Source organism: Phocoena phocoena, chromosome 3 (assembly GCF_963924675.1).
Source record: "Phocoena phocoena chromosome 3, mPhoPho1.1, whole genome shotgun sequence".
Lineage (NCBI taxonomy): Eukaryota > Metazoa > Chordata > Mammalia > Artiodactyla > Phocoenidae > Phocoena > Phocoena phocoena.
In genome coordinates, this window is record NC_089221.1 from 166,200,351 (window position 1) to 166,212,561 (window position 12,211).

The window sequence follows — 12,211 nt, forward strand, 5'->3', positions numbered from 1 at the left end:
CAGAGCCCATGCACTCAACCAGCACACACACGAACAACAACAGAAACAATACTATTACCAGCTTTGTGCCAGGCTCTGCAGTGGGACTTTCCCTTGGGTTGCCCCTGCTCTGAAGATCATGGTGGAAATTCAGGGATGGGAAGCCCATGAACCTCAGCACAGTTAAGGGATCGGCAAATAGTCCCTGGCAGTAATGGGATCTCATCACATCACCATTTACACTCAGGACTTTCTCAAATGTCAGCTCCTTCTCTGATCTCCCTGCCTCACAGCCCCCCATTTATTCTCCAACAAACACACACACACACACACACACACACAAGCCTCACAGCTTGTGGGATCCTAGTTCCCTGACCAAGGATGGAACCTGGGCCCTCAGCAGTGAAAACGTGGAGTCCTAACCACTGGACCGCCAGGGAATTCTCAAGGGTCACCTTATTTTTTTTGGTTTTCAAGTTGCATACCTCTCGCCCTCCCTAGGAGGAGAGCAGTGGAGTGGCTTTGTCTGCGTCACCATCCATAGTGTCCCAGGAGCGCTCAATAAATATTCACTCACTGAATGAACCATCATCACCATAATGGAAACGGCTTCCATATATCCAGTCTAGCACACAGTAAGTGCTCAATAAGTGTTGGTTGAGTGAATAATATGATAATTATAGTCATACTAATGGTGACCATTTATCTTTTCAACATTCTATCAGCATCCTAATGTCACATAGTAGGACCTTATAAATACGTTGGGAATGAGTAAGAGTAACATCAGGGGAGGGAATTCCCTGGTGGTCCAGTGGTTAGGACTCCACGCTGTCACTGCTGAGGGCCCGGATTCGATCCCTGGTCAGGGAACTAAGATCCCACAAGCCGTGTGGCGCAGCCAAAAAAAACAACAAAAAAGAGTTAACATTAGGGGATAAAGATGTGGTACATATATGCAATGGAATACCACTCAGCTATAAAAAAAGAATGAAATAATGCCATTTGCAGCAACATGGATGAATCTATCACATGTGGAATCTAAAATATGACACAAATGAATTTATCTACAAAACAGAAACAGACTCACAGACACATAGAACAGACTTGTGGTTGCAAGGGGAAGGGGGGTGGGAGAGGGATGGATTGGGAGTTTGGGATTAGCAGAAGCAAACTATTATATATAGTATGGATAAACAACAAGGTCCTGGCCTTCCCTGGTGGTGCAGTGGTTAAGAATCTGCCTGCCAATGCAGGGGACATGGGTTCAGAGCCCTAGTCCAGGAAGATCCCACATGCCGCGAAGCAACTAAGCCCATGTGCCACAACTACTGAAGCCCACGCGCCTAGAGCCCATGCTCCGCAACAAGAGAAGCCACCGCAACGAGAAGCCCGTGCACCGCACTGAAGAGTAGCCCCTGCTCGCCGCAACTAGAGAAAGCTTGCGCACAGCAACGAACGAAGACTCAACGCAGCCAAAACAATAAAATTAAATTAAAAATTAATTAATCAATTAATTTAAAAAAAAGATGAGTGGCTGGGTGGATGGATGAATGGTTGATTGGTTGGATGGATAGATGAATAGATGGATGAATGGATGGGTGGATGGTTGGTTGGATGCATAGTTGGTTGGTCTGGGGTCCCCACCCATCAGCCCTCCAGGGCGCAAAGGCAAAGTGAGGCGGGGCAGCTGTCCCATCCGAAGCTCCGCCCCTCCCCGCCCCCGCAGCGTCTTCTCGTCGGCAGACTGCGCCGCTCACCTGGTGGCCTCCCCTTTAAGACGCGCTCACCTGGGTGCTCACCTGCGCGCGGGCGCTTCCGCAGGAAGAAGGAAGCGGCGCCACCGTCGCCTCCCGGCCCTCCCTCCCCACCAGCCAGGTCTGCCGGCCGCCACCATGTCCGCCTCAGCTGTCTTCATCCTCGATGTCAAGGGCAAGGTGAGTCTGGGCGCAGGGAGTGGGGAACGGACAGGTGAGGCTGCACCCTCCCGGACCCCGAGGCGGCCCCTCCTTGCAGGCAGCGAGGCCCCGGAAAGCTCTGGGGGCGTGGAGACACCCCTCCCCCAATCCCTGGGAGTCCCGCGTCGAATCCCACCTCCACTGTTCACTAGCCGCGTGTCTGAGGCAAGGGGCTTCTCCTCTCTGAGCCTCAGTCTCCCTGTCCGTACAAATGGGAATAACAGAAGTCCCCACCCAAGAAGAACGAATACAACCTTGTGCGTGTATACCACCTAGCGCAGTCGCCCTGCTGCAAACATTAGGCGTTCAGCCAATTGAAATTATTATTTCTGTCGCCATCATCATCCACAGTACTAATATTTGGGAAAGACAGCAGGGGCCGGAGAGCCTAATCCCCCTTTGGGGCTGTCTTGTCCCTTTCTGGTGCCCCCTCCCATTCGTCTTGTCATTCGGTAGCAATAATAACAGTGGCGGTGAAAATAATATTTCTGATAATAATCGTAGTGGGAGCTAAGGTGTGTGAGGACCTGCGGGTGCCCTCTCTGTTCTAAACGCTGGACTAAACAACCTCACCAAGTAGGTATTATTATTGCTGCTTGCCAGGCAGAGCTATATGAACTATGAGAGATGTATGAGAGATATATGGATATAATTGTTTCTTTTCCTTTTTTCTCTCTTTCTTTCCTTTCATCGTCCCTACCTCACCGATTTGGTGCCTATGGAGCCTGGCTTGAGAGCAGGAATTCTGGAGCTGGGGCATCTTCGTTCAATTCCCAGCTTCCTCACTGACTACGGGCGTGGTTCATACCTCAGTTTCCCCATCTGTAAAATGGAGATACCACCTACCTCATAGGGTTGTGGTGACAACAGAATAAATTAGCGAACAACCAGGCTTTAGTAGACGTCAGTGAGGGCTCTAGACGCTCTAGCTGTCATTATCACGTGCCCATTTTGCAGAGGAGGAAACTGAGATGCAGAGAGGCAGAGCCTTGCCCGTGCCCCCTCAGCCAGCAAGTAGGGTCAGAGCTCGGCACTCTGATGCCCCCGGGCGGACAGTCCCTGGATCCCAGCAGTGACCAGACCTTCTCTTCCCACCCTTAGCCCTTGATCAGCCGCAACTACAAGGGCGATGTGGCCATGAGTGAGATTGAGCACTTCATGCCTCTGCTCATGCAGAGGGAGGAGGAGGGCGCCCTGGCCCCACTGATGAGCCACGGCCGGGTCCACTTCCTGTGGATCAAATACAGCAACCTCTACTGTATCCGGGGCCACGGGAGGATCCCTGGGGGCCCGGAGTGGTGGGCAGCTCAGGCCCAGAGGTGGTGGGCTGGGACAAGAGGTGCACAATACAGCAGTGGCTCAGGCTGGAGGGTGAGGGTTCAGGGTCTGTGCTCCATTGGAACCCTTCAAAACGGCACATTTTCCTTAACCTCGCTGCCCGCAGTGGTGGCCACCACACTGAAGAACGCCAACGCCTCCCTCGTGTACTCGTTCCTCTACAAGACAGTGGAGGTAGGTCCTGGCCTTCCATTGGCCGGCTAGTCTGTCTGTCTACCTGTCTTGCCCAGCTCCTTCGGAATCCATCTCTCCTAGGAAGATTTCCCTGGGGGTGTCACCATCAAAGCCCCATCGCTCTGTGTTCTCATTAGCTGCTGTGGGATCATCTCTCCCTATAGGGTAGGAACCAAGGAGGTCTCCGGTGCTCAAAACTGAACCAGAGGGAACTGGGTTCCAGACCCAGCTCCCCCACTTCCTGGCTGTGTGACCTTGAACAAGTCACTTCTTTCTCTCTGTGCCTCTCAACTGGGTTTAGTCCTGCCGCAGGGTTGTTGTACAAATTAATCAAATTTGTACCTCTAAAGTGCCTAAAACAGTGCTCAGTATACAGTAAGTGCTCAGTAAAGGGTTGGTATTATTGTTAGCTTTACCACTAATGTTGTATCATACTATCATATGGTAATTTATTGAGCCCTTACTATATGCCATTCTCAATGACTGAGAAAGTGCTCAGTAAATACTTTTTTTTTCCCTTTGGCCGCCGTGTGGCTTATGGGATCTTAGTTCCCGACCAGGGATCGAACCCACACCCTCGGCAGTGAAAGCACAGAGTCCTGGACTTCCCTGGCCATCCAGCGGTTAAGACTCCATGCTTCCACTGCAGGGCACACGGGTTCGATCCCTGGTCAGGGACCTAAGATCCTGCATACCGCACGGTCCAGCCAAAAAAAATTCCTAGTAAATATACTTCGACAAACAAGAGATCTGTATTGATTTGTCTCCTCTGCCCGGCAGAGGTGGGGACACAGCTGTGCACAAGACAGGCACTGTCCCTGCCTATGCTGAGGAGTTAAAGGGCAAGAAGGAGGGACTTCACTGGTGGCGCAGTGGTTAAGAATCTGCCTGCCAATGCAGGGGACACGGGTTCGAGCCCTGGTCCGGGAATATCCCACATGCCACAGAGCAACTAAGGCTGTGCGCCACAACTGCTGAAGCCCTCACGTTCTAGGGCCCATGCTCCGCAACAAGAGATCTGTACTGATTTGTCTCCTCTGCCCGGCAGAGGTGGGGACACAGCTGTGCATAAGACAGGCACTGTCCCTGCCTATGCTGAGGAGTTAAAGGGCAAGAAGGAGGGACTTCACTGGTGGCGCAGTGGTTAAGAATCTGCCTGCCAATGCAGGGGACACGGGTTCGAGCCCTGGTCCGGGAATATCCCACATGCCACAGAGCAACTAAGGCTGTGCGCCACAACTGCTGAAGCCCTCACGTTCTAGGGCCCATGCTCCGCAACAAGAGATCTGTACTGATTTGTCTCCTCTGCCAGGCAGAGGTGGGGACACAGCTGTGCATAAGACAGGCACTGTCCCTGCCTATGCTGAGGAGTTAAAGGGCAAGAAGGAGGGACTTCACTGGTGGCGCAGTGGTTAAGAATCTGCCTGCCAATGCAGGGGACACAGGTTCGAGCCCTGGTCCGGGAATATCCCACATGCCACAGAGCAACTAAGGCTGTGCGCCACAACTGCTGAAGCCCTCACGTTCTAGGGCCCATGCTCCGCAACAAAGAATAGCCCCCGCTTCTACTCGCCGCAGCTGGAGAAAGCCCATGTGCAGCAACAAAGACCCCCAAAAATAAATAAATAAATATGTATATTAAAAAATAAAGGGCAAGAAGGAGATTCAAAGGGACATTGTGATAACCAGTCACTGGGGTGCGAGTCTCACCCTGATACTCACAGGGGTCAAGGGATAGGGGTGGCTTCACTGAGGAGCTGAGGCCTGTCACAAGGAGGCTGCTGTGAGGAGAGTGTCCTAAGCAGTGGGCATAGCATGTGCAAAGGCCCTGAGATGGGAACAGAAAAAAGGCCAGAGAGGCTGGAGCAGGATGAAGGATGAGGTTTCCAATGCTGGGTGACTGACAGGTTCTCTGCTGTGGTGATACCTATTAATCCCAGGGACTCCCATCTTGGGGCCCCCCAAGTCCCAAGGGCCCCTGGATAGAATTCAGGGAGTCCATAAACTGAGACGTATTTCTGTGTAACAGTTTTCCTTTGCCATCTTGTGTTTCGTTTTGTTTTTTTTGTTTCTTGCTGCGCATTGCATCTTGGCTTGTGAGATCTTAGTTCCCTAACCAGGGATGAAACCTGGGCCCTTGGCAGTGAAAGTGCAGAGTCCTAACCACTGGACCACCAGGGAATTCCCATCTTGTGTATTTTATTTCATGCATTTACAAACCTTGTTCTGAGGTGGGTCCATTCCAGGAGGGCAGAGACGCTGTTGGCTTTGTTCACCATTAATATACTGACAGTGGTATATAGTAGGCACTCAATAGTTGCTTGTTGGGTGGCTGGCTGGGTGAGTGGGGACTCAGCCCACAGCTACACCAGCCACACCTCTGTGGATGTCGGTCTCCCTGCACCCGCAGGTATTCTCTGAATACTTCAAGGAGCTGGAGGAGGAAAGCATTCGAGACAACTTTGTCATCGTCTACGAGCTGCTGGATGAGCTCATGGACTTTGGCTTCCCACAGACCACGGACAGCAAAATCCTGCAGGAGTGAGTGGGCCCTGGGTCAACCACAGGGTGGGCCATGGGTAGAAGAAAGTTGGGGAGGGCTGGGGAAGTGTCCCTGGGCCTACCTGCTCATCTCCCTGCCCTGCCAGATACATCACGCAGCAGGGCAACAAGCTGGAGACGGGCAAGTCACGAGTGCCACCCACTGTCACCAATGCTGTGTCCTGGCGCTCGGAGGGCATCAAATACAAGAAGAACGAAGTCTTCATCGATGTCATAGAGTCCGTCAACCTGCTGGTGAGCCCCCATACCTCTGTCCCACCCCTGCCATGGCCTTAGGGCAGGAGAGTGGGCCCTATGCCTGTTGACCCGCCCCCCCCGCCCGCCCCCCCCCTCCCCCCCCCCCCCCGTGTGTCCATCCTCAGGTCAACGCCAACGGCAGTGTCCTGCTGAGTGAGATCGTGGGCACCATCAAGCTCAAGGTGTTTCTCTCAGGAATGCCGGAGCTGAGGCTGGGCCTCAATGACCGCGTGCTCTTCGAGCTCACTGGCCGTAAGTTTCTGGAAGGGGGCGCAAGTGGGGAGTCTGAGACTTCGTCCCATCAGGGGTGGATGGTACCGAGAGACTTGCAGTCAGTTCTGAAATAGCACTCGCTCGCCCTCTTCTGGTTGCGTCCAGTACTGCATCTGCTGGTTCCTTGAGCAAACAATTGCTTCATTATTGAGTGCCAGGCTCAAGGAGACCGCAGTGAAGAAAAAAATCCCTGCCCTCATGGGTCTGACATTCTAGCGGGAGTAGGGGACAGAACAGCATCATATTTAACAACCTGGCAGCAAGAGCCTGATTCCCGGAGTTCAGATCCTAGCTCCGCTCCTGGCCAGCTGGGTGACCCTGGGCAAGTTACTCATCCACTCCGGGCCTCAGTTTCCTCATCTGTTAAATGGGGGTGATCGTAGCGGTAGAAAGGGAAGACAAGGATAGGGACCATGCCCCGGGCTCCAGGGTCGCCCCAGGCTTCAGGATCACGCTGCTAACTCGGCTCCGAGTTTCAGGGAGTAAGAACAAGTCCGTGGAACTGGAGGATGTGAAATTCCACCAGTGTGTGCGGCTGTCTCGCTTCGACAACGATCGTACCATCTCCTTCATTCCGCCCGACGGTGACTTCGAGCTCATGTCCTACCGCCTCAGCACCCAGGTAAGGCAGGGTCAAGCCCCTGGCAAGGGGTAAGAGTTGACCCCAGAGCCTCGGAGAACTCCCTCTTCCTCTGTCTGTAGGTCAAGCCGCTGATCTGGATTGAATCTGTCATTGAGAAATTCTCCCACAGCCGCGTGGAGATCATGGTCAAGGTGGGCCCTGGGGAATAATTGCTCACAATGCTGGATCCGCCCCTTCATACCCACCCCCCCCCATCAGTGTAACCTCATCTCCTACCTCCCTCCCTGCCCCTCACTTCCTTCCAGCCACATGAGTCTTCTGGCTGGTTCTCAAACATGCCAGGCATGGTCCCCGCTGTCCCCTGGATCATTCTGCCCCCAGCCACCCATATATACACATAGCTTGCTCCTTCACCTCCTTCAGTTCTTTGCTTAAATGTCACCTCCTCAGAGAAGCCCTCCCTGATTTTCCCACCTCCCTTCTTTGCTGTAGTTTTTCCCTTATTACTTACCACCATCTGACACATGATCTGTTTTACTTATTTACTTTCATACACGTATATAAACCATATAGTGTATTTATATGGTTTAAAGATTAATAATAAGCCACACAGCTTATCTGAACGTGTCTGGCTCCACCAGCTCTTCTGAACCCCCACCTGCCCCTTCCCCAATTACTGCTCCTCTTTTGCCTGCAGGTAGCCACAATTTTGAATTTCCTGTAAATAATTTCTTTGCTTTCCTTTATAGTTTTGCCACCTGCATTTATAACCACAAACATTTCATTCTTCTGGTTTCTGACCTTTATATCCATGGACTGGAGCTGTATGACTTTCTGTATAATTTGCTTTGTTCAGGTAACGTGGATTTTTAAGAGGAATCCCAGCAGCCAGAGCTTAGTGCATCCATTTCTGTGGCTGTAGAATATTCCACCGTGAGAATCTTCTGTCCCATCTCTTGCATGGGTTGTTTTCAGTTCCTGGCTACTCTGGTTCACCTTACCATGAATACCCCTGTGCTTGTCTCCCGGTGCCCCAAGCAAGAACTTCTCCAGAGCATATAGTTAGCCCCATTTACAGATGGGAAAACTGAGGCCCAGAAGAATTAAGATGTCATTCATCTAGGAAGGGAGGGGGCACGTTGAACTTGGGTCTGCCTGGCTCAAGAGTCTGTGTTCTCAGATTTAACTTTGTTCCCCAGTCTTAGAGTTTTCGGGGAGCTGGGTTGTGGAGTGGACGGTCACGGGGCGGGGGTGTTGACATCCCCAGTGTCCCCGTCTCTACAGGCAGGGAAAGTGGAAAGGGCCTTAAAGCTGGTGCCTTCCAGAAAGAACACCCCCTGCCTTGTTTTACCTCCAGGTCCTCTGCCCCCAATCCCACCTCTCATATATTCCCCCCCACCACCAAATTCATAAATAAGAGCAGTCATCATAATGCTAGCTACTGCACATGGACACTTAGAGTCCTTGTGTTAAAAGCCAGATCTTAAAAAAAGATCTGGCTATAATGTTGTAACTTATCTGTAAGGAGAACACGTGAGGATTGAGAACACAGGCTTGGGTCAAATCCCTGCTGTGCCGGTTATCAACTACGTGACTCGGGCAAAATGCTCTTTCTCTCTGGGCCTCGGTATCCTCATGGACCTTAGGAATGGCTCCTACTTTAGAGAATTAGTGAGAGGGCTAACTGCTTGGCACAGGGCCCAGCACATGGTAGGGGGTCAGTAAATTTCAGCTTTCAAATGAAAACTCTGTGACGGGCTAAGGACCCTTCAGGCTTTGCAGTCAGAATCTTCGGCTGTGAGTCTTGGCCAGGAGCCTTTACTTTCTTGTCTGTAAGGTGGGCTGAGAGCAGAGCCTGCCTTAGGGGCTGCTCAAATGAGGGATCTTTTGAACCAGACAAAGGTGTATGACACTTTCCAAACGGAAGGCACCAAAAGCAGGGCCTCTGGGGGACCTCCCTGGCAGTCCAGTGGTTAAGACTTTGCGCTTCCACTGCAGGGGGCGTGGGTTCCATCCCTGGTCGGGGAACTAAGATCTTGCATGCTCTGCATACAGCCAAAAAACAAAACAAAAAACAAAATCAGGACCTCTGGAGTCTCTCCTGGGTGTGGACCCCGGCTCTGCCAATTGTTGGCTGTGTGTCTCCAGGCAAATGCTTTAACTTCTCTGTGCCTGTTTCCTCATCTGGAAAATAGGCTGGATTATGGTCCCCACTTCAGGGCTTTTGATGAGCTGGCACATGAAAAGGCCTTGGTGAATATTTGCCTGAGTGAATTCCTCATGCCCCATGTTCTCTCCACTGACAGGCTAAGGGGCAGTTTAAGAAGCAGTCGGTGGCCAACAGCGTGGAGATATCTGTGCCGGTACCCAGTGATGCCGACTCCCCACGCTTCAAGACCAGCGTGGGCAGTGCCAAGTACATGCCAGAGAAGAACATCGTTATCTGGAGTATCAAGTCTTTCCCGGTGAGCACCGGGGATGGGCGGGGGATCTGGGGGACCTACCCCTGCTTCTTGAGGGCAAGGCAGAGAATAAATCAGAGAGCCACCTACGTGTGCACACGGCTATCCTTCAGGGATGCTAAAGCTGGAAACCAGACCAGCATAATAGTTAAATTCTCCCAATCCCAGACAGCCTTGGGAATCCCACTTCCTCTCATGGAGCCTCAGTTTGCCCATCTGTAAAATAGGCAATATCATGTTACCCACATCCTTGGGCTGCTGGAGGGAGGATTGGTCTGTCCCTGGGATATTGGTGGGGCTGTTCATCAGGGCCTGGAAAATGGGAGGTGATCATTAGAAGGTCCCTGACCAGGCTTTGCAGTCAGAAGCTTTGGCTGTGAGTCTTGGCCAGGAGCCTTTACTTTCTGGTCTGTAAAACAGGCTGAGAGCAGAGCCTACACCTAGGGGCTGCCATGAGGATTGTCTGGGGTATAGAGGGGCCCCTCAATGTGTCTGATACCTCCATGTGCCCTCAGGGGGGCAAGGAGTACCTGATGCGCGCCCACTTTGGCCTCCCCAGCGTGGAGAAGGAGGAGGTAGAGGGCCGGCCCCCCATCGGAGTCAAGTTTGAGATCCCCTATTTCACCGTCTCCGGGATCCAGGTGAGAGAAGTAGGCAGAGTGGCTCCTCTCCTTGACCTCAGTGGGTTCCCTGCTCTCCTATCTCTTAGCTTGGATCACCTCCGTTCCCTGGCCTGGCATATCTCTCCTTTGCAATCATCCTTGTCTTTTCCTGGAACAGTGTTGCCTTTTCTGCTCTCAGCCTGGGTCCCCTCCCCCTCCCCCTCTTACTTTGCCCTGTGCCTAAACTGTGTTGTGTCTATTCCCTTATACTGAGCCATCTTTCCCACTGTCCTGGACGACCTCTCCCCTAACCAACCCCCGACACTGTCCTTGCCATATCTTTGCCCTGAGCCATGTTACTTCATTTCTCCCAGCCTGTGCTTTTTTTTTTTTTTTAAATATTTATTTATTTATTTGGTTGCACTGGGTCTTAGTTGCAGCAGGCGGGCTCCTTAGTTGTGGCATGCGAACTCTTAGTTGCAGCATGCATGTGGGATCAAGTTCCCTGACCAGGGATCGAACCCTGGGTCCCCTGCATTGGGAGCTCAGAGTCTTAACCACTGTGCCACCAGGGAAGTCCCCAAGCCTGTGATTTCTTATTCCCCGAAGTTGTGTTATATATTTTCCCCTGGCCCCAGCCAGCTCTCTCCCCCTAGCCTGGGCCACCTCCTATCATCCCTTTTCAGGTCCGATACATGAAGATCATCGAGAAGAGTGGTTACCAGGCCCTGCCCTGGGTCCGCTATATCACCCAGAGTGGCGGTAAGGCAGCCCAGCTCCCTGGGATGACGGAGACAAGGAGATGAAAGGGGATGGTCTTAGGGCTTTAATACATCCTGTCTCAGAGGGCTCCAAAACTCAACAGGCCTGGCCCCAAGTCTACCCTGTCTTTGTCAGTGTGCCACCCTGGGCCTCAGTTTGCTTATCTTTAAAGTGGCGACAGTTGCCAGTTCCAGGTTAGTGGTGGTGGGGTTTGGATGAGGGGCTGAACACATAGCACCCTCATCTACTGCCTGGAAGCAGGCTTGTTGCTGTGGTTACAGCCCCCATGTTTGAGCCAGTCCTTAGCCTTGTTTCATACCTGTAGGGTTGATCATGAGTGCTGGGGAAGGGGCTGGACTTGGGTGGGGGGCCTGTCTCTTTGACTCCTTTCCCCAGTTCTGAGATGGTCTCTGCTCATTGTTTCCCTGCAGATTATCAACTTCGTACCAGCTAGAAGGGAGAAGAAGTGGGGGCTTGAACATAGGCCGTCCTCTCCCCAGGCCCCGACTGCGAACTCTAGAGAGAGAGAGGGAAGATGGGATGCGTGTGTGTGTGGGACGGCAGTCCCTGAATTAGCAGTTTCTTAAGGGCTGGCTGGCTCCCAGCCTTTTCCTTTACCCATAGGCTGGGAGGGATGGTCTCCCTGTCTGCAGGCTCCCGCCCCTCCCCCCTCCCATTTTATATGAAGAAATAGAAAAGGGGCTTGAAGTCCCCCTCATGAGTGCCTTCTTGCAGTGACCTGCCTTAGGAGGTGTGGGGAGGCCCTCCTCCACAGCTGCTGAGCCCAGAGACCCCGCTGGCCCATTCTGAGTTTTAGGATGGCATTAAAAATGAATCTAGCTGCTGTTATGTGTTTCTTGGCTGGCGGCTGGGGGGTGCCAGGGCTGTCCCCTGAAGTGCTGGGATAACCGTGAGCAACACATATCCATTTCTCATCCCGATTGCCACTCATCTGGGCCCTCGTTGCCCCCACTTTGGTTCCCAGGGCTCTGGGCTTCCCTCCCCCACGACAGCCAGTTACCATCATAGCCGCCAGAGGGCGCCCGTTAACTCCTAAATCAGATCATAGCTCCATTCTTTTTAAAAAGTAAAAGTCAAGCGCTCACAGCAGCCCACAGGCCTGATCAACATTACCCCTCCCCGTCCCCTACCTGCCCTCACCTCCTGCCCCCTCTCTCCCTCTCTCCCTCACTCTTCCTGGACTTACTAGGCGTGCTCCTACCTTAGGGCCTTTACATCTGCAGCGTCTTCACCTGGTATGCTTTCCCCCAGAGATCCCACATG

General features: G+C 52.5%; 1 protein-coding gene across 2 annotated transcripts; it reads left to right on the plus strand.

Annotated features, from left to right (window-relative positions):
• Positions 1-1,842: 1,842 nt before the first annotated feature.
• AP1M2 (adaptor related protein complex 1 subunit mu 2) lies at positions 1,843-11,766 on the plus strand. 2 transcript variants are annotated; one of them, XM_065873200.1, is made up of 12 exons: positions 1,843-1,913; positions 3,036-3,192; positions 3,379-3,446; positions 5,857-5,987; positions 6,095-6,242; positions 6,371-6,497; positions 6,998-7,140; positions 7,221-7,292; positions 9,408-9,566; positions 10,079-10,204; positions 10,852-10,927; positions 11,359-11,766. In XM_065873200.1, the coding sequence occupies exons 1-12, from the start codon at positions 1,872-1,874 to the stop codon at positions 11,379-11,381; spliced, it is 1,272 nt and encodes a 423-aa protein (XP_065729272.1). In that variant the 5' UTR covers positions 1,843-1,871; the 3' UTR covers positions 11,382-11,766. The 2 variants fall into 2 exon arrangements, with proteins under 2 accessions (XP_065729272.1, XP_065729271.1); XM_065873199.1 differs by having other exon boundaries at positions 1,872-1,913; positions 6,992-7,140; positions 11,359-11,381.
• The last annotated feature ends 445 nt before the right edge of the window (positions 11,767-12,211 follow it).

What these genes read in the sequence shown, in the direction of transcription:
- AP1M2 (XM_065873199.1), top strand. Translation starts at nt 1,872, where the DNA reads ATGTCCGCCTCAGCTGTCTTCATCCTCGATGTCAAGGGCAAG. An exon ending in CCTACCGCCTCAGCACCCAG is followed by an intron (nt 7,141 to 7,220) that starts GTAAGGCAGGGT and finishes CTCTGTCTGTAG; the next exon opens with GTCAAGCCGCTGATCTGGAT. An exon ending in TCACCGTCTCCGGGATCCAG is followed by an intron (nt 10,205 to 10,851) that starts GTGAGAGAAGTA and finishes ATCCCTTTTCAG; the next exon opens with GTCCGATACATGAAGATCAT.